The 20,934-nt window shown below is 44.6% G+C and overlaps 2 protein-coding genes and 1 pseudogene across 2 annotated transcripts; all 3 read left to right on the top strand.

Moving 5' to 3' along the window:
- The first annotated feature begins 2,076 nt into the window (after positions 1-2,076).
- On the top strand, positions 2,077-3,208 carry LOC147302557 (E3 SUMO-protein ligase ZBED1-like). The gene is made up of 2 exons (XM_086283321.1): positions 2,077-2,523; positions 2,718-3,208. The coding sequence occupies exons 1-2, from the start codon at positions 2,077-2,079 to the stop codon at positions 3,186-3,188; spliced, it is 918 nt and encodes a 305-aa protein (XP_086139447.1). The 3' UTR covers positions 3,189-3,208.
- A 4,012-nt stretch (positions 3,209-7,220) lies between these two features.
- Positions 7,221-10,153, top strand: LOC147302556 (uncharacterized). The gene has a single exon (XM_086282303.1). It carries the CDS (start codon positions 7,350-7,352, stop codon positions 9,684-9,686), a length of 2,337 nt encoding a protein of 778 aa, XP_086138429.1. The 5' UTR covers positions 7,221-7,349; the 3' UTR covers positions 9,687-10,153.
- An 8,021-nt stretch (positions 10,154-18,174) lies between these two features.
- LOC147302555 (uncharacterized) lies at positions 18,175-20,581 on the top strand (annotated as a pseudogene).
- Positions 20,582-20,934: the final 353 nt, after the last annotated feature.

Raw genomic sequence — 20,934 nt, 5'->3', positions numbered from 1 at the left:
CCACCTAGGGAGCTTCAGGAGGCCGTTATCGACTCTGCTTCTAAATTGATTTACCAACTGTTAGAGCATGAGGGAGAAGCGTCTCTTTACACTGTGGAAGCCAACCTACAACACCTTATTTCCAGTTACCCCTGGTTATTGGACTCACTGCATCTGCTCGTACAGAATTTTTGTTCTTCACGAGCTTCACCTACACCCCCCCCCGCCGCTACCGCTCGCCTGCTCAGTGATATCATCAGTGACAAGTCAGGTGATAGAGGCTAATGCAAAATGGTGTTTCAGTGAGGCAGAATTTATTATGACAATACATTTTTTTTTAAATACTCAGTATGAATTAAACAGGTTAAAGGTCAATGCTCTGTTGTAATATATGATATGATTGACAGCAGCCCAGCAATATCAGTAAAACGCAAATTAGCCACATGGTGCTATGTAAGGAGCTCTGTGATTGGTTAGGAAAGGACAGACTGGCCACCTGGATTTTTCTTCACTGCACATTGATCCATAGCTTTGCTCTGTAAAGGCTAACAAAGTGCTTTTGCTTTACAAAGACATTCAGCGTCGGTATTCACTCTTTTAAAATGCCACTGAACACTGGAGTGAAATGGAGCCCTGATCCTCAGAGTTTTATTGTTGCTAACATTTCTTATAGATAGCACAGATAGTGCCCCACTGCAGTAATCACTCATGTCTAGATATTCCTGTTAAAAGGGAGTTTTTCCTCCCCTCTGTAACATGGCAAACATAGCAAACGAATAATCCAGCTGAAGCTTCAGACAGCCGTCAGACAGTGAAACACTGCCATCTGCTGGACTCGAATAACAAAGACGCTGCTTTGACGGGTGAGGGAGTTTCAACAAGTCTGCAACGACTCAAGCATCAAACTACTAGGGGTGGGGGAAAAAATCGATACTGCGTAGTATCGCGATATTTTGTTTGCCAATAATGTATCGATACAGGGACAGCAGACATCGATATTTTGTTCCAAAAACTTCCAATCCACCAGATGGTGCGGTTGAGCTTTTTCTCTAGTGAGGTCAGCAGAGGTTAGGTCAGCACATGGGAAAATTGATCAAACAAAGATGGAGGAAGAAAAAGAGATCAGGAAAGCGCCATCTGCGTTTAAATCAAACGTCTGGACGTACTTTGGATTTTTTAACAAGGATGGAACAAATGAGATGGATATGACACACGGGATTTGCAAGGTGTGTCGTATGAAAATAAAGTACTCTGGGAATACTACGAACATGAGGGCCCATCTTACACGGCACCATCCAAATATAGCATTAACCGCGGACGGGAAAGCTAGCTCTGAATCAGCTCCACTGAAAAATCAACCAACGCTGGACACTCTTAGCTTAGCAAAGCTATCTCCCAATTCAGAGCGAGCTAAGAAAATAACACAATCTATCACGTACTTCATCTGCAAAGACCTGCGTCCTTACAACATTGTGGAAAACGAGGGCTTTTCTTACATGATCAAGACGCTGGAACCCAGGTATGTGATACCATCACGACGTTTTTTCGCCGACACAGCCGTACCCAATCTCTACATAGATGTGAAGCGTAAAGTTGAGGAAAGTTTGAGCACAGCAGAAAGGGTTGCATTAACTTGCGACGCATGGACCTCGCGGGCTGTGGATTCATATGTGACTATAACAGCTCATTATCTCATAGCGGACTGGCAACTGCTGTCTTACGTTCTCCAAACTCGAACATTACATGAAAGTCACACCGGAGCGAACATTGCAAATCTCCTGCAAAATGCAGCACAGGAATGGGGGATTGCCGACAAAAATCTTGTGGTTGTCACCGACAATGCTTCTAATATGACAATTGCCACTCAGCTAGGGGGATACCTGCATGTAAAGTGTTTCGCCCATACGCTCAATCTGGCATCACAACGAGCCTTAAACCTGCCTGCAGTAGCCAGGGTCTTGGGGAGAGTGCGGCGCATAACTGGGTTTTTCAATAGAAGCACAGTGGCAAACCACACTCTGGAGCAAAAACAGAAAATGTTACAGCTCCCGACTCACAAGCTCAAGACCGACGTCTGCACGAGATGGAACAGTGCTTATGACATGCTCCAGCGTTTCCTTGAACAACAACCTGCAATTTGTGCAGCGCTGCTGTCTCCCGAAGTCAGAAAGAGTAGCACATATCTTTACTCTAAATGAGACGGATATTGGGAACACTGAAGAAATTGTCCGGGCCTTGAAGTCAATGCAAGTCGCGACTACTGTGATGTCTGAGGAAAAGAATCCTACTCTGTCTCTCGTAGCACCGCTGCTAGCACAGCTGTTGCACGACACCCAAGACAACATTGGTGACACAGCACTGGTCAGAAACATCAAGCAAAGTATCAGTCAAGATCTTAAGAAGAGATATGCCAGCACAGTCGAGAGGAACACCCTCTACACAGCATCAGCTCTCGACCCACGCTTTAAAACCCTGCCATTCCTGTCACTGGAGGAAAGACAGGAAACCTATGCCAGAGTGGTTGCTGAGGCTATAACCCTTCAGGTAAGCAAACATTCTGGTGTTATAATTTAAATAACTTACAATATTAGTAGATCGGTGATATTTTTGTCATATTGGTAATATTCTATTTAACAATTAAATACATTAATTATAATTTGCTAACATATTACTGCATACTAAAAGATATGAAATATTTATTTTCTCCCTCTCTCTGTATGTGTGTGGGTTTTCTACAGGAAGAAAAGAGGCAGCAGCCCATCTGTGAGCCAGAAGCCCATGAACATCATGAGAAACCCGACGAGACTGAACAAAATCCCAGACCCCCTCTCATACCAGCCAAGATGAGGAAGTCCTGTGGGTTAACAGACTTGCTTGGTCAGACTTATGGTGATGTTGGAGCCCCACCAAAATCATTATCTGCCACAGCTGAGGAGGAGGTGAAAAGATACCAGGAGGTCACATCACTGGCACTCACAGAAGACCCACTAAGCTGGTGGAAATCCCATGAGGAAGTCTATCCTTTCCTGGCCACGCTGGCAAAAAGATACCTTTGTATCCCAGGTACTAGTGTCTCGGCTGAAAGAGTCTTCTCAACCGCTGGAGACATCGTCACAGCAAAACGGAGCACTCTGACTTCAGAGCATGTTGATCAGCTCCTTTTTCTGAGCAAGAATGCTGACATTGCTTCACTGTCCAAATGTGTTTAACTTTTTAGGGCAGCAACAAACAGGACAGTTTACTTATTTTAATTTAAGAAATGTTTTATTTTATTTAAATTTAAAACTTTTTTATTTAATGTAAAATTATATTTTATTATAAGCTATAATTGTACCAGATAGTTATGTTCAGTTAAGTTGGTTACTAGACTGTTATACAAACCGTTCACTTTGTCAGCAATAAAACTGACTGACATGAGAGAAAGACTGAGTGTGAGACTTTATTATTAAAATAAAATGAATAATGATAAAGTTTACCTTTATGGACAAAATCTGCAGTAGAAAAAATATGTGATAAATCACAAAATATTGTATTGCAATACCCAGAATATTGCAAAAATATATTTAAAAAAAAAAAAATCGCAATAATATCGTATCGTGAGTTAAGTATTGTGATAATATCGTATCGTGGGGTGTATGGTGATTCCCACCTCTACAAACTACAGAACTATTATAGCGGACATGGTGCTCTAATGACTGCTTCATTAACGCAGGTCAGAAAGGATCAAACGTATCAATAAATTATAAAACACAAAACGTCTCTTATTGCCCAGGGCACAGGAAGTGAGTGACCACTTAAGTGTGTTCAACAGGAAGCTAAAAGTTGTTAGCTGTTAAAGTGTTCAAAAAACAGCAGGAGCTCGGTGTGAGGCCACAGTGGGCCAAAAGACACACACAAGATGACCTCCAGCAAGGACAAAATGTATCTGGACGTCTCTGTGAGCATCTGTCTCACTGTGTAAGTGTAGCACAGTGTCTGTGTGTGCATGGCTGGGCAAGAGAGACAGCACAACTGAAAGCCAGCACTCAGACGAGGACCCGGTGCATCGTCTGTCTCATCTCAGCCAGTTTACTTACAAACTCTTTAAGTTTGAATTTTAAAGCCAACAATGTGCACAGGGCAGTGATATTTCAAATGAAGGTAAACTATTCCAATCTCTGCAGCCCCAATTGTGTATCTCACACACACACACACACAGTCCTGAATTCATTACTGAAGTCTCATCCAGACATTCAATGTGCTGTGTAATTAAATTGAGACGTGGGGTCAAAATTCCCACCTAGATTGAGTGAGATGAAATAGAAATCGGCTCTCCTCTAACTGACTTTATAGAAATAATTACATAAGCTGCATTTATAACTGTTATTAAATAACAGCAGCACACGAGAACTAAAGTGTAATCCCAGCACATTTCGCTTCGCTTGCACTGATTCTTTAGAGATGACGACCGTGGTGGGTAATTAAGGGCAAACAATATACAAGTGGCGTGAAAAATGGAGGCTGCATTACCTTTCCAAAGCTTCCTTTCCCGATGGCCCGCAGTATCTGGAAGTGGTCAAAGTTTACTGTGGAGAAAATGAGAAGCAGTTAGTGAGAACGTGTCAGTTTGAGCTGAGCTATAAAACAGGGAACATGACATGTACAGCACTGTGCAAAAGTCTTGAGCCATCCCTCATTTGCTTCCAGGGATCCGGACTTCCCTGTAATCTTTAAAGTGGTATTAAGGAATAGCTCTCCAGGCTTTTTAAAGTGTTTCTGATTTTTAATCCAGGGCTTGTATTTGACCACTTTTTGTCTGTTAAGACCCTTCACACTAATCTCTGAAACATTCAAACATAAACAGACACCTAAGTCACGGAAAGGACCACAAAACTTAACAAAGAACCAATTTTAAATTGTATCTGTACACATTTACTTGCAGCCTATTGCAAAAAAACAAAAGCCCACATCATTTGTTCTCACTTCTTTAGTTGAAGAATGCAGTTAATAACACCGTTAACACAGACTGACCTGGCAAAACACGAAAAAATAAGGGGGTGGTTCAAGACTTTTGCTCGGTACTGTATGAGAAATGCAAATGTGCACTTCACAATGTATCGCTGCACTTCGGCAGTACTGTGCAGATTAAATGTTTTTTCCTTCCCGATGCATGTGAAAGGTTAAGACTTACATCTCCAAATGTACTGGAACTGATTTGAACCAGAGGACTCAGCCACACTGTTACTATGTACTGCATAAACACGTTTACCGATGAAGGTAAAGCAGACGCTGTCCTGACTGTGTGGCTAAATTTTGTGCTGAAAGCATCAAATCAATTGAATATGATTAACTTGCTATGAGAGGTTTTTACTCCAAGTGTGACTTTTTCTGGCTTCATACACCTTTCAGGGTCAAATTCAAGCACTTTGTAAGCACGTTTAATGTCCATTTTCAACATTTTCCAGCACATTACCATAAAAAGGATGCATATTTCACTTCGCATCACCTGAGTAAGACCACGTGAAAGGCCAAATGAATAAGTCTTCTCATCAGATATTGATGCTTCTTTCTTATGTGACACAAAAAACAGGAGGAGACAGATCTTTGCTTGTGTTGTTTTTTAAGTTCATTCATTCAAAACTAACTGTAAGACGCTTAACTACATTGCAGTCTGTGTTATTGTTGTAGACCTAATTATCACCTTTAAAGTGTTTGTGCTAATAACATCATGTAGAGTAAGACAGGCATAGAGAACAGCACTGACTGGGAGAGGCTTTGAACACATGACATACTCAGATCAATTCAACACTTTAGACTTTAAAAATGCACAAGCGTCTTTCAAAAACCCATTTATTTAATCTATCATCATTGATATTATTATGTACAGTTAGAATGTACTGTTCATCTCCCTTAAATAAACAGGCAGCCTTAAAGTGTGAAATAGTCACTTGTCTACTGTCTCAGTGGCTGATAGTGCCCCACAGGCCTCAATGTCAGCTCGAAGCCATTATGTTTCAATTGTTTAATGATAAACAGATTTTGAATGAAAGCCAGGAAACTTCGCTAGCACAAAAAAGTGCCTATTCTTTCTTCCCATATGGTTCAGTCATATTACCGTCATTTCCCCCTAAGCTGTTCCCAAAGACACCAGGTTAATACTTGAAAAGGCTGCAGCGATACACAAAAATATCATCAATATTCTGTTTACTTGGTGACAACGTCGCTTTTAGCCTTCAATCAGAAAGCCTGACGTTGGCTAGTTAAGCATCGGGCTAACGTTTAACGCTTTCACTTGAGGGAAGTAACTCGTATTACTGCTACTGCTGTGTAATCTTGGTTCAATTCACAGCATATTCTACAAGTTACCCTGCAATAACTAACTGTTAGAATAGCGCCACCGTATTGTATCGCACTGAGTGCACTTCAATCCTTTATCCCGCGAGTTTGCTAGCTAGCAAAATAATAATACCAATTTTAAACAAATAACATGTGTAACGTACACACTCGAGAAAATTATTTACTAGTACTTACGCAACTCCCCCGTTGTGAAAACGTACAAATCCTTCTTGTATTTTTCGTTTTCCAGCAAACACTCATTAAAACGGCCTCCAGGCACATTAGCGCACTCACCCCCGACTGATCAGGGAGGGGGTGGGGGGTCACACATTGAAACAGACTAACGGGCAGAGGTACAGCCCAGGCAGACAAATGTTGCTTTTAGACTTTGCGACTCGTTTTATTTCTCTATCTGATAAGAAAATTATTCAATCAGATAGTTCTTTGTGGTGAATGAAATACGGTTACAGTTTCAAGAAGTTTTAAGCACCAAATCCGAAATCCAAGCACTGCAATATTAAAATCCAATTCAATTTCTTGTTTGCTCCGAAATCTACGACATGACTATATACAGAAAAGCTTGACGTGGTATGCAAAAAAAACCCCGAAGACAATACAAATACATGAACAAAAAATGTTTTAACTGTCAGTTATGTCATTTTAAAATTTTCCAAAACTAACATTTTCTTTGATTGACTGATATTAAATTGATTAGGGTCAAGTTTACTGTGAACAATATTACACAAGCAAGCACGTGTGCGCATGCGCACATATTAGAATCCCTTCGATCGCTTCTCATATGTGCGCATGCGCACATATTAGAATCGCTTCGATCGCTTGTGACGTGGTAACTTTGCTTTGATCCTTTCTGACGTCATAACTTTGCTTTGATCCGAAAACCTATAAATAGGAGCGCTCACCTGTTACTTTATGCTTAACGGACGTTGACCTGCAGCAACTAAAACCCTTTTGAGAAGATTTGAGAGCAATTTACGAGAGAAACCAAAACAAGTTCAGTTTTGTTTCTCACCAATTCACAGCGCAAACTTTACACCATGTCAGCCAACCCATCCTTCGGCTCAGATGAGCTTGGAATATCTAAAGGGACCATTTTGGGAGATCACCACATGGTGGAGGCTTTCCTTGGAGAAGGAAGCTTTGGTGTTGTAACCAGATGTCGCGATACAAAAAACAACAAAACTGTTGCTGTTAAAGTCATCAAGAGCGACCCTGAAATTCTGCTCCAGGCAAAACTGGAAATTTTCATCCTGGAGCAGCTACGACGCTTGGATCCAGACAGGTGCAACATCGTCGAATGGAACGGCTATTTCCTCGATGGAGAGCGCATTTGCCTGAATTTTGAACTCCTCGACCAAAGCCTGTCAGACTACATAGGGGACCGGAATAACCGAGGTCTCCCAATGAGAGAAATCAGGCCAATTTTGAATCAGCTCGCAAATGCTCTATTCCACCTGGGTTCTGTGGGAATAGTGCATGCTGACCTCAAACCTGTCAACATCATGGTTGTGAACCGAAGTGAGTCTCAAGTCAGAGTCAAACTTATAGACTTTGGCATCGCATGTAACACCTCTGCAGTGATTCCTGGTGACTGTGTGGGGACAATTGGTTATTGTGCACCTGAGATTATGCTTGGCACTCCATATGATGAAGCAATTGACATGTGGTCTCTGGGGCTGGTAGCTGTGGAGCTTGCTACAGGGGTGCCTCTCTATCCTGGGGAAGACGATTATGACGTTTTGAAATTCATAATTGAAACCCAGGGTCAGCTACCAGATCATCTCCTAGAGTCTGGCTTGTACACTGACAGCTATTTCATCGAGGATAACCACAAGGAACAGCGCTGGACATTTAAGACCCCAGAACAATTTCAATACGAGACAGATTATCGATCCAAGGAAACTCGATCGATAAAACTTAAGTGTCTCGATGACCTCGAACAACTGCTGAAAGTTAAGCGAGGATCGGAAAATGGCCAAACATTATTTGTAAGGCTAATCAAAGAAATGTTGGCCTTGGATGCAAATCAGCGCATAACACCCTCGGAGGTTCTGAAGCATCCCTTTTTCAACCCTGGCCTCTCAAGGAGAACCCCCTGCACTGACATGAATAGTACAGGGGGAGAACTCCTTGTGCTCTCTCAGCAGCCTTCAAGCTGGAAAAGTCATGGATTGCAAAAATTCAGCTGCAGTTTCCAAAACTCAGTTGAATTTCCTCAAAAAGGAGACATCAACACCTCAGCCAACCCATCTGCCTCTGAAGATGATCTTCAAATAACGGAAGGGGCCATTTTAGGAGATCACCACGTGGTAGAGGCTTTCCTTGGAGAAGGAGGCTTTGGTTTGGTAACCAGATGTCGCGATACAAAAAACAACAAAACCGTTGCTATTAAAGTCAACAAGAGCGACCCTGAAATTCTGCTCCAGGCAAAACTGGAAATTTTCATCCTGGAGCAGCTACGACGCTTGGATCCAGACAGGTGCAACATTGTGGAATGGAACGACTATTTCCTCGATGGACAGCGCATTTGCTTGAATTTCGAATTGCTCGACCAAAGCCTGTGGGACTACATTGGGGACCGGAATAACCGAGGTCTCCCAATGAGAGAACTCAGGCCAATTTTGCATCAGCTCGCAAATGCTCTGTTCCACCTGGGTTCTGTGGGAATAGTGCATGCTGACCTCAAACCTGGAAACATCATGGTTGTGAACCGCAGTGAGTCTCCCGTCAAAGTCAAACTCATAGACTTTGGCCTCGCATGTCCTGCTTCTGCAGTGATTCCTGGTGACTGTGTGGGGACAATTGGTTATTGTGCACCTGAGGTTATGCTTGGCATTCCATACGACGAAGCAATCGACATGTGGTCTCTGGGGCTGGTAGCTGTGGAGCTTGCTACAGGGGTGCCTCTCTATCCTGGGGAAGACGATTATGATGTTTTAAAATTCATAATTGAAACCCAGGGTCAGCTACCAGATCATCTCCTAGAGTCTGGCCTGTACACTGACTGCTACTTCATCGAGGATAACTACAACAAACAGCGCTGGACATTTAAGACCCAAGAACAATTTCAATACGAGACACATTATCGATCCAAGGAAACTCGATATATAAAACTTAAGTGTCTCGATGACCTCGAAAAACTGCTGAAAGTTAGGCGAGGACCGGAAAATGGCCAAACATTATTTGTAAGGCTAATCAAAGAAATGTTGGCCTTGGATGCAAATCAGCGCATAACACCCTCGGAGGTTCTGAAGCATCCCTTTTTCGACCCTGGCCTCTCAAGGAGAACCCCCTGCACTGACATGAATAGTACAGGGGGACAAAACCTTGTGCTCTCTCAGCAGCAATCATCGTTTGGGTGGCCAGAATTCTAGGGGAGCTAGAAATTCTTGTGGAAAAAAAGCCCAAAACAATAACATCAACAAAAAAAAGCAATGAATGTGGTCTTAAACTTGGGCACAATTTGGCTTGAAATCCATCAACTAATCTCTCAATATTCAAAGCGGAGCAGCAGACAACTTACCATCACATCAGTCCTTCAATCAGACCTACAACAAACGTCTTCAGTCTCTCACCCCAACCGGTCGCAGCAGATGGCCGCCCCGACCTGAGCCTGGTTCTGCCGGAGGTTTCTTCCTGTAAAAAGGGAGTTTTTCCTTCCCACTGTCGCCAAAGTGCTTGCTCATAGGGGGTCATATGATTGTTGGGTTCTCTGTATGTATTATTGTATGGTCTACCTTACAATAATACATACAGCCTTGAAGTGACTGGTGATGTGATTTGCTGCTGAATGAATTCGGAACTAATTGGAAATCTGGATATTAATTAAATAAACCTGCTTTGAGCATCAATTAATTGTTGTTTGAAATTCTTTATAAATATATAAATATAGTGCCACTCTTCTACTGTTTAAATTGCAACTGTTTAAAACTGACTAATTTATTCATACACTTGAGCATAAACACATGCACAGTAAATGGCCTGTACTTGTACAGCGCTTTACTTAGTCCCCCAGGACCCCAAAGAGCTTTACACTACATTCAGTCATTCACACATTCACACACTGGTGATGGCAGCTACATTGTAGCCACAGCTGCCCTGGGGCGCACTGACAGAGGCGAGGCTGCCGGACACTGGCGCCACCGGGCCCTCTGACCACCACCAGTAGGCAACGGGTGAAGTGTCTTGCCCCGGGACACAACGACCGAGACTGTCGGAGGCGGGGCTCAATCTGGCAACCTTCCAATTACAGGATGAACTGCGAACTCTTGAGCCACGATTGACCTATATACACATATACTTTACAGTACTAGTCAGTGCTTACATACTAGTTCTTTTCCCTACTTTTTCATGCTTACTGGTACAAATGCCTGTTACTAGAGTTAAATACTATCAATGTATTCTCACAGTTATGGAACTGTACAAATGCATACAAAATAACGCTCACGTAAACATAACTGTGCACTAGTTTGCCCTTATTGCTGCAGTTTGTTTCAAGTTGTTCTCTCTCTCTCTCTCACTCACACACACACACACACACACACACACACACACACACACACACACACACACACACACACACTCACTATGTAACGTTTCAGCAAAAAAATACCGCCCCTCCCCCCCACAGTGACACCACCACCACTAGTCTGCACAGCTGACATAAGGCAGCATGGATCCATCCTTTCATGCTATTTATGCCAAATTCTGACCCGACCATCTGCATGTCAGAGCAGAAATCAAGACTCATCAGACCAGGCAACATTTATCCAATCTTCTCATGTCAGATTTTGAGAACTGTAGCTTCAATTTCCTGTTCTTAGCTGACCAAAACGCTCTTCTGCATTCTTTGGTTGCAACAAATGGTTGTATGAGCTACGGTTGCCTTCCTATCAGACATTTTTCTCTGACCGTTGACATCAATAAGGCAGTTTTTCCAAGAGAACTGCCTTTCACTGGATATTTTCTCTTTTTTGTCACCGAAAAGGGTGTCTGTGTTACTTCTTGTCTTATATATATTGTCTCTGTTTTCCTCTGTCCTTTGTCAGAGTGCCTGTTCACCTACCCCCTGTGTCTCCATATTCCCAGTGTTCAAGGTTTCCAAGTGTTTTCCCAGTTTAGGTTTTCATGGTTGGTTCTGTTTGCTACTCAGCCAGAATAAACAGCTCGCTCTTTTTAAAAGTAGGCTCCAGAATGGATGATGGCATGTTCGCATGTCTTTATGCAACACTGAGTGTGCTGAACTAAAGGTAGGCCTAGTTTCATTTTCATGGTCATTATTATCAAGACAATGATTACGCCTTATTCTGATTATTTCTCCCTTTTGGAGGTGTAACGTTTACATGAGGGGTGTAGGAACATTTCCCCCTAAATATTTTTAGATACATTTTTGTTGAAGTCACAGTTTTTGTCGTATTGATGATGCAGCTAGAATAAGTGCTTTTAAATAAAAGAATAACCATTCAAAGTGCTCAGTGGTGAAACTGTAACTCTTTCAGAGTTTGACAGCTGGACAAGTGATGCCGTATTTAAAGAAACATGAGATGAGTGCAGCATATTATCTGAACAGAGATCATTCAATGAGCAAGAATAAACACTGAAAGAGAAACACTTCACTGTTGATTATCATATGAAGTCTAATGAAAGCTGTTAATCTGTTAATATCCTGTTAATTTGCAAATACAGAACATGCGACTTTAAAGCATCCAGCAAAGTGATAACTGTCCTCTGCCCACTAAGTAGTGACTCTACAAAAGATTATTTTCAATATCATCTTTATATTATATTTAGTTATTCTCCAGCGCAACAATGTAAGGAGCTCTGTGATTGGTTAGGAAAGGACAGACTGGCCACCTGGATTTTTCTTCACTGCACATTGATCCATAGCTTTGCTCTGTAAAGGCTAACAAAGTGCTTTTGCTTTACAAAGACATTCAGCGTCGGTATTCACTCTTTTAAAATGCCACTGAACACTGGAGTGAAATGGAGCCCTGATCCTCAGAGTTTTATTGTTGCTAACATTTCTTATAGATAGCACAGATAGTGCCCCACTGCAGTAATCACTCATGTCTAGATATTCCTGTTAAAACGGAGTTTTTCCTCCCCACTGTTGCATAGCAAACCTAGCAAACACAAACTATTGTATAAAACGATCTAATTTAAACGAACAATCATATTGAAGCTTCAGACAGCCGTCATATGACAGTGAAACACTGCCATCTGCTGGACTCGAATAACAAAGACGCTGCTTTGACGGGTGAGGGAGTTTCAACAAGTCTGCAACGACTCAAGCATCAAACTACAGAACTATTGTAGCGGACATGGTGCTCTAATGACTGCTTCATTAACGCAGGTCAGAAAGGATCAAACATATCAATAAATTGTGAAATACAAAAAATTACTGTTTCACTGCACACACAAACCTTCTCTTATTAGCACAACACTGCCCAGGCCTCAGAGTGTATTCCATATAGACTATTAAACCTTAGCATGTTATTTTAATGTCTTACAGGTAAAACAGCCAAAAAGTAAAGTTAACTGTAATTTAAAATATTCAGCTGCAAAAATGCTTTTAGCAAATAATTTTTTATGACTGCTGCTAAAATTCAATACTAGATTTTTGCTGGTCTGATTAAAAGGTTAAATGTAGAAGTTTTGGGATAATATATTAATACTTCCAAAACAATAAAGTTGTTGTAGAGAATCTATGTTCATTATTGTTGCTCATCATGGAAAGACAAAGACATTACACCCTCCTACTCTCTGCACACAGTGGTCTGAGGGATCTTCCAGGATCGGGGATTTTATTTATTTTGTTCTTTTTCGGTCTTACTGGTTAGTAGGTGGTGATTTTCTACCTGTTGATCTCACATTTGGAACATGATTTGCTCTGGAGCAGATTAGGTTCAAAGCATGAGTTGACCTGGCATTATGTCTTGGATTACAAAAAAATGCCACATTAAATCTTGAAGTTAACCGGATAAGACAGCGTTGTGTTTCACAGTAAAGGCCTCAGAGAGTTGTTGCTAACCAAATTCCATCTTGTATGGCCACTCAGCATCTTATGATGTTTTGTAACCTGCCACTACAAAGAAGCAGTGAAACAGTTTCTGTTTTAGCGCACATACACTGTGTGCTGAACAGTATAAGGGCAATAAAGTGATGGTACAGAAATCTGCATCTGGTCAGAAGGAAAAGCACGCACACTTGGAAGACTTGGCCAGATTTTTATAAAATTATTGGCTGACAGTGGACAGATGAAAGGATGTGGATGGTCACACCCTCGTGCAGTAAAGACGGCGTTCGGTTCATTGAATACACAAAACCAAACACACAAAAGACACAATAAGACAGCTGATCAGTTTGCTTCACTGACTCATCTTTTTTTTTTTTTTTTTGCCTGTCCCGTTTGGATCTTTAGCCATCAGAATTGTTGTCTGAAGGCCAAGAAAGATGCCAAGCGGCTTTACTTTACCAATTGGATCATCACGGTCTTGCGTTTGGGCCATTTGATTGACCTTTATTATAATTATATATTTATTTGATTTGATTTTTGGTTGTTACAGATGGGACAGACATGACTGGGGGATAGGACAGGGAGAAAGAATGAAAGAAAGAGAGGGGGAGAAAAAAAATAGAGGGGAGAAGAGACGGTGAGAAAGGGGGGAAGAAAAAAAGAAAAACAAACAAAACACCTGGATCACCTGTATGGAGATAAGAAAAAACAGAAGAGAAAACAAACAAGAAAGAGCAACATAATAAATATAGCACCATCACAATAAAACAGCTAACAGTAGATAACAGTAGATACCAAATATTAGATGTTATGTTACAGCACGCAAGATCGACAGCGCACAATGTGCTTTCAGGCAGCAGCCAAGAAAGGTGTAGTTTGTGTCTGTGAACACCTGTGTGCACACCTGTGTGGATCAGCACGCTTGTATTCAAAAGGTTTCTCCATGTAACGATCTGCTAGGGAGTGTGGGGAGCCATAGCCCCGTCCCCCAGGGCATGAAGCAGGTATGGAGGAGATCCAGGCCCCAGACATCCAGAGGCCCCAGAGTACGAGGACCCGAGGAGGACCACCAGGGGGCCAACGTGCCACCCTCCTGGGAAGAGCTGAGGAGAGCCCCAAACGAGAGGTCACCCAGCAGCCACGGAGCAGAGGCCAGAGGGGGTTGCAGTGATGTGCCCGCGGGCTCTGCCAGCAGCCAGCTGTGCCAGAGAAGACCGGGTATCAGGCCGAGAGGCCTGAGGGCACCCGACCCCCCGTAAGGGGCCTAGCTGGGCCACAGGTGCCAGGCCCCGCCAATCGGCCACCAGGAGTGAGTCGGTACACCAAAACGAATAACAATAATGGATTGCATTTATATAGAGTTTTTCTAGGCACCCAAAGCGCTTTACAATTCCACTATTCATTCACTCTCACATTCATAAGACTGGTGGAGGCAAGCTACAGTTGTAGCCACAGCTGCCCTGGGGCAGACTGACAGAAGCGAGGCTTCCCAAATCCCTGAGCCACAGTCGCCCCCAGAACCACCAACACACCAACACCAGCCACCGGCAGGGAGCGTGCCGAGGGGGGAGAGGTCTCCACACCTCGGAGAGCCCGAGATGTCCCCAGAGAGGTGGAGTCTTACACCCAAGCTCCCCCGCTGACCCCAGTAGGCACCCCCACACTCTGGAACCCACCGGGGCAAGAGGGCCCAGGCCCATCCGGACCGGGACCCACAGCAGCAGCACCACCCGGCCCCACAGAGTCCGGGACAGCCCACCCGACCCCACTGCAGAGAAAAATGCACCCACCCCGTCATCCAATCTTCTCCCAGACTACACAAGACAATAGACACCCAGGTTGAGTCATTCTCCACCTCTCCAATATCTTTCCCCCACCTGCAGAGTCTGCTCCTGTAGAGAGGAGACCTCCTGCAAAGATGTAACAGCCTCCCCACCAGTTAGAGAGCCCTCCATTCAGGCCGATGCACCAGAGGTCCCCCGCTCCGGGGCTGAGCCCCCATGCACCACCCCGGCGACACAACAACCAGGACCCAAGGCCCCAAGGCCCAGCCAGAGCCCCAGCCTGGGGGCGGAGCACCCCCAGACCCCCAAGCCTCCACGCCCATCCCGGACCCACCCAGGGGCAGCCAGGCTACCAGGCCAGTAACCAACGTCCACCAGCACAGACCCTCCCCCATCTCCGCTGTAAGCAGCCACAAGGAAAACACCATCTAAGAGCCACCAGAGCCCCTTACCAGGTCATGGCCACAGGGAAAACGTCCCTAGGGAATCCCTAGATGCCCTAAGGCCGTCCCGACCCCCATATCAACCACAATAGCGAAGGCAGAACTAAACCATGACCCCCCACCCCCACTAGGTGATGAAGCCAATCAAAGTAGTCCAGAGGGATTGATCAAATGTGATGGCAGAGGCTGTATCAAGACTAATGTGATCTATTAGATGGTTTTTATATTGGTTAGAATTAAGATTATTTTTATTTTTCCAGTTAATGAGGACCATTTTCTTGGCAATGCATAAGGACGTAAAAACAACGTGGGCTGTGTTTATTTCTGTAGTGACCTCATCCAAGTTGCCCAGCAAGCATACTAAAGGGGAGGCTGGAATGTTACATTTCAGACACTTTGATAAGTCGTCACATATCTTGCGCCAAAACTTCTGAACTGGTGGACAGAACCAAAGAGCGTGGATATAATTGTCCGGTGTATTTGCTGTGCAGTGTGAGCAGTTGTTGGAAGACGTATAGCCGATCTTGAACATCCTATGACCAGTATAGTGCACTCTGTGTAATATTTTGTATTGTATTAATGGCAAACTGGGATTTCTGATCCATTGAAAGGTTTTTAAGCATATCTGAGACCAAAGGATTTGGTCTAAGCTGATTGATAAATCTGCTTCCCATTTTGCAATCGGAAGGGATATTGATTCATCTACTTTAGAAAGTGTGCTGTATATTTTAGACAATAATTTTGGGGGGGGGGGGGGTTTAGATTAAAAAATTGTACCACACTTGGTGGTGTTTGTAATTCAGCTTCACTGGAATTAAATTTCTTTTTTTTACTATGGATTTAATTTGTTGATATTCCAAAAGTATTTTCTTGTTGATCCCATATTGTGTAACTAGTCTGTCAAATAAAATAAAGTCTGTTCCTTCCAATATATGTTCCAAGTTTTTAATTCCTTTATAACTCCAAACTGGAAAGTTTATCATGTTATTGTTTTGTAATATGTCCGGATAGTTCCAGATAGGTGTACGTTTGCATGGGATTAATGAAGACGCCGTCAATTTTAGAAACTCCCACCATGCTGTCAGAGAAGAGCTGATATTGATGCTTTTAAAGCATTCATGTCGTTTGATGTTTGAGCTGATAAATGGTAGGTCTGAGATCTCTAGGTTATTACATAGTGCCTGTTCTACATCTATCCAGGTTTCATCTAAGAAGATGTGTTTAAACCATCTAGAGATGAACTGAAGCCTGTTGGCTAAAAAGTAGTGATTAAAGTTAGGCAGATCTAATCCTCCTTTATCCTTGGTCCTTTGTAGTGTTTTTAAGCTGATACGTGGGGATTTATCTTTCCAAAGGAATTTAGAAATATACGAGTCTAGAGATCTGAACCAATCTTGTGATGGCTTATTTAGGATCATTGAAAATAAATAGTTTATTTTTGGCAAGACCATCATTTTTATAGCGGCGACCCTTCCCATGAGTGATATGGGTAGAGAAATCCATCTAGCCAGGTCGCCTTCTACTGTCTTTAAAAGTGGGATGTGGTTTAATTTAGTTAATTCTGCAAGCTCGGGAGAGATATTACTAACTCATCTACACAAGTCGTGTTGTAGAAGGTACAGTATTTATTGTTGTATTTATTATGTACCAGCTCAGGTAAAGAAAAATGACGTGTAACCAGATGGTTTTTTTAGTAACTTTTTTTATTGCTCAAACACAAGAAACATGCTTTGAAAAACAAAATTGCTGGGCAGCACACAGCCCTGGAATGCTGCTAAAAACAAAGAAAGAAATTAAAAAGTGGCTAACGCGTGTTCAGGTTGTTTACTAAGCTCCAAAAGAAATGACAGAGTCAAAGGTAAAAAGACAAAAAAGTGACAGTCTTCCTCCTGCTGTGACTGACAGAGAAACTGTCACGGTCCTGGGTCTCCTGACCCAGCGTTTTTAGTTCTTTGTGATTTTTGTATTATTGTACTTGTGTGTGATTTATTCTATGGCTTCTAGTTTTGATCCCTTGCCCTTCATGTCTCTCTGTGTCCCCTCTGTTCTGTGTAATTGTGTGTCTTTGCATGTTTGAGTTTCTTGTTTTCTGTCACTCTGCATTGTGCATTATGTTCTCATGGTTGGTTTTTTGTTACTCTCTCTAGTCTAGTCTCTTGTGTTCCCAGCTGAGTATTTCCCTGTGTATTTTGGTTCTTAGACCTCTGCCTTATGGTTTATGTCTCTGTATTTCTTAGTTGCTGTCTCCACTGTGTCAAGTTCGCGTCTCTGTGTGATACTTCCTGTTTTACTTTGATGGTCCGTGTCTCATGTGAATGCGTCCTGCTTTGCTTGTCTCGTCAGTCCTGATTTCTCCCAGCTGTGCCCTCCTTCTGTGTCTCATTCCCCTCGTTACTTCCCAGTGTATTTAAACCCTGTGTTTCTCTGAGTCAGTGTCGCGTCGTCCCTCATGCTGTGTGGATCTCCCTGTGTGTCTCTCTGTGAGTTTTCCAAGTTCCCAGTTTAGATGAGTTTGTATGTTTTTTCCCTGCCAGCAAATAAAGCTGAGTTTTGAGTTCACCTCCCTCAGTCTGTGAGTCCTGCACTTTGGGTCCAACTCCTGCCTGCCGCACAGCGATTCATGACAGAACGACGCGACCACAAAAAGGATCCAGCGGACTCAATGAGGAGGCGCCGCTTGGCTTTTGATGGGACCCGGTTGGTTCTTGGGGGTCCTCCGTGTAGCCGGTCGTCTTCGTTTGCCACTAACCAGTCTACTCACTTTTCTGTTTCCTCTCCACTGTTGACGCCTGCGACCCGGACCCGAGGAAAGCACCCGAGGCGGCACCGCGAGGAATACTATGAGCCTGCGAGCAACCAGCTCACGCCAGCACAGGCATTTTATAAAATGCTGGGGATTATCATTGTTCCCCCCAGTGCACCCAACATTTCCACACCACAGCAGGAGCAACTGCAGCCGAGTTTTCCCACATCACCTTCAGCCAGCCCTTCTCCCTCTTCAACAGGGAAGCGGCAGACACCCCGCCAGCATTCACAGCCCCAGCGAGGGCCTGGATTTCTTCCTGTACAGTCGGCTAGGATGAGTGGTGGAGCTACTCTTTTGGCTCCTGCAGAAATAAAAACTGTTAATTCCGGGCCGGCTTGTTGTGTAAGCGGCACCGGAAATGAAAGAACTGCTTATTTTAAGGACAATTATTCTGGCCCATTGAGCCATTCAAACTGTCACTCCTGTTCCTTTCGAGCCTATCCATGAAACTAGGAAGATTGGTGTCTCTGTGCTCAATAACTCCAAGGATCCAAAGACTGTTTTAGACTCAGATGGTTGTGAGCTACAAACTGAAATGAAGGGTCCTGAGGGTTCGGTTAAAAATGAACTGTGTGTTCCCCAGCCCTCAGCTCAGTTAGCCGCCCGGCCTAAAGCCCAGTCGCCGCCTCCACCACCACCATCACTACACCCAGCCATTCAGGCTGCTACTCAGTCAGACATTCAACCCATAGCCCTGCCGTTAATACACTCTGTAGCTGAGCCACTAGCTGCCCGACCCGCAGCCACTTCAGCCACTCCTCCACCCGTTACACCTCCACTACAACCGTCACTGCAGTCTCTAGTGCAGTCTCCAGTGTCCCCAGTGCAGCATCCCTTAGCACAGTCATCCACTCAATCACCAGCTCCACTTTCCCCTCAACTATCACTACCACCTCTAGCTCAGTCTCCTGTGCACTCACCTCTGGTTCATTCTCCTGTGAAGTCATCAACTCCACTGCCTACTCCACTCTCACCACCTCCGTTACAACAGACATCAGTTCAGTCCCCTGTGCCAGTGCAGACGCCCTCAGTTCAGTCTCCCGTGCAGTTATCTACTTCACCACCATCAGTAGCTCAGCTCCCACTCTCATCCGCATCTCCAGTAGCTCAGCTCGCACCTGAACCATTGGCCCAGTCCCCGATAGCAATACGGTCTTCTGTTCGGCTTAACATTCAGCCAGGGGTCCCAAACCTCTCTGGCTCTACATCAGCTCCTGCTGGAAGCTCGGATGAGCTCATCCAGGACTCCGCGGCTCCCACGCCGCCATCTACCTCGTCCGCTGGGGGTTCCAGTGAGCCCGGCCAGCACCTCCTCGTCTCCGCTGAAGGGCCCGAGGGGCCCGTTCAGCCTCCTGTCTCCGCTGGAGGGTCCGAGGGGCCCGTTCAGCCTCCTGTCTCTGCTGGAGGGTCCGAGGGGCCCGTTCAGCCTCCTGTCTCTGCTGGAGGGTCCGAGGGGCCCGTTCAGCCTCCTGTCTCCGCTGAAGGGTCCGAGGGGCCCGTTCAGCCTCACGCCGCATCAGCTGGAGGGCCCGAGGAGCCTGTCCAGCCGCCACCTGCGACCGCCTCATCGTCGCCTGGTCCGGCTGCATCTGCCTGTGCTTCTGCTACGCCTGGGCCAGCCTCTGCCTCTGCTTCTGCTACGCCTGGTCCGGTCTCAGCCTCTGCTTCTGGTCCAGCTTTGGCTTCTGCTTCTGCTCCGCCTGGCCCAGCTTCGGCTTCAGCCTGTGCTCCCCCTGGTCCAGCCTCAGCCTCTGCAGCTCCGCCTGGTCCAGCCTCAGCCTCTGCAACCTCGTCTGGTCCGGCCTCCGAGTCTTCGTCCTCGTCTGGTCCGGCCTCCGAGTCTTCGTCCTCGTCTGGTCCGGCCTCCGAGTCTTTGTCCTCGTCTGGTCCGGCCTCAGCCTGTGCTTCGCCTGGTCCTGCCTCGTCTGGTCCTGCCTCGTCTGGTCCTGTGCCCACCAGGCCATGGCCAGCACGCCTGAGACTGGAGGGCCGCCGCTGCCTTCCGCGCGGTCGGCCCCCTGAACTGCTCCGTTGTCTCCTTCGCCGCCGCCGCTGCCTTGCGCACGGCCGGCCTCCTGAACTGTTTCCACGTCGCCGCCGTTGCCTTCCGCATGGTCGGCCCCCTGAACTGCTCTGTGTTTGGGTTGTTTTCTTGGGCTCCGGTGTTTGCTGTGCTCTTCTTTTGTTTTCTGTTAATGCTTTGGACCACAAACTCAAAGCAACACGAGCTTTAGGAATCGTTCGATGTTCTGTGATTACTTTGCAGTTTTAGAGAGATTCAAATTCATTGTGTGTTTAGCTACAGGTTAACAGTCTTCACAGCTAAGTTTTGCTTCCACCAAAGAGAAAAGAAAAAATAATATTAGGGGCTTTCCTGAACATACTTAACACTAGTTGTTAGCCGTCTAAGACCAGAATGTCTCTTGCAAAGTGTACAGGTAAATTATTTTCACAATCAACTGCAACATATCTGTTAGTGAGGAGATTACCAGTATACTGGCATCTGGGTTTTCTGGCTCCCTCCTTCCTTAGTTCACACTTAACAACTTTGAACTTCTTGTGACTTTTTGTCAT

This window comes from Aulonocara sp. 'chitande type north' Nkhata Bay, linkage group LG23, assembly GCF_057382095.1.
Source record: "Aulonocara sp. 'chitande type north' Nkhata Bay isolate Kocher_YH1m ecotype deep benthic linkage group LG23, A_spYH_male_GT1.1, whole genome shotgun sequence".
Taxonomy (NCBI): Eukaryota; Metazoa; Chordata; class Actinopteri; order Cichliformes; family Cichlidae; genus Aulonocara; species Aulonocara sp. 'chitande type north' Nkhata Bay.
This window is presented reverse-complemented; position numbering and strand designations above follow the sequence as displayed.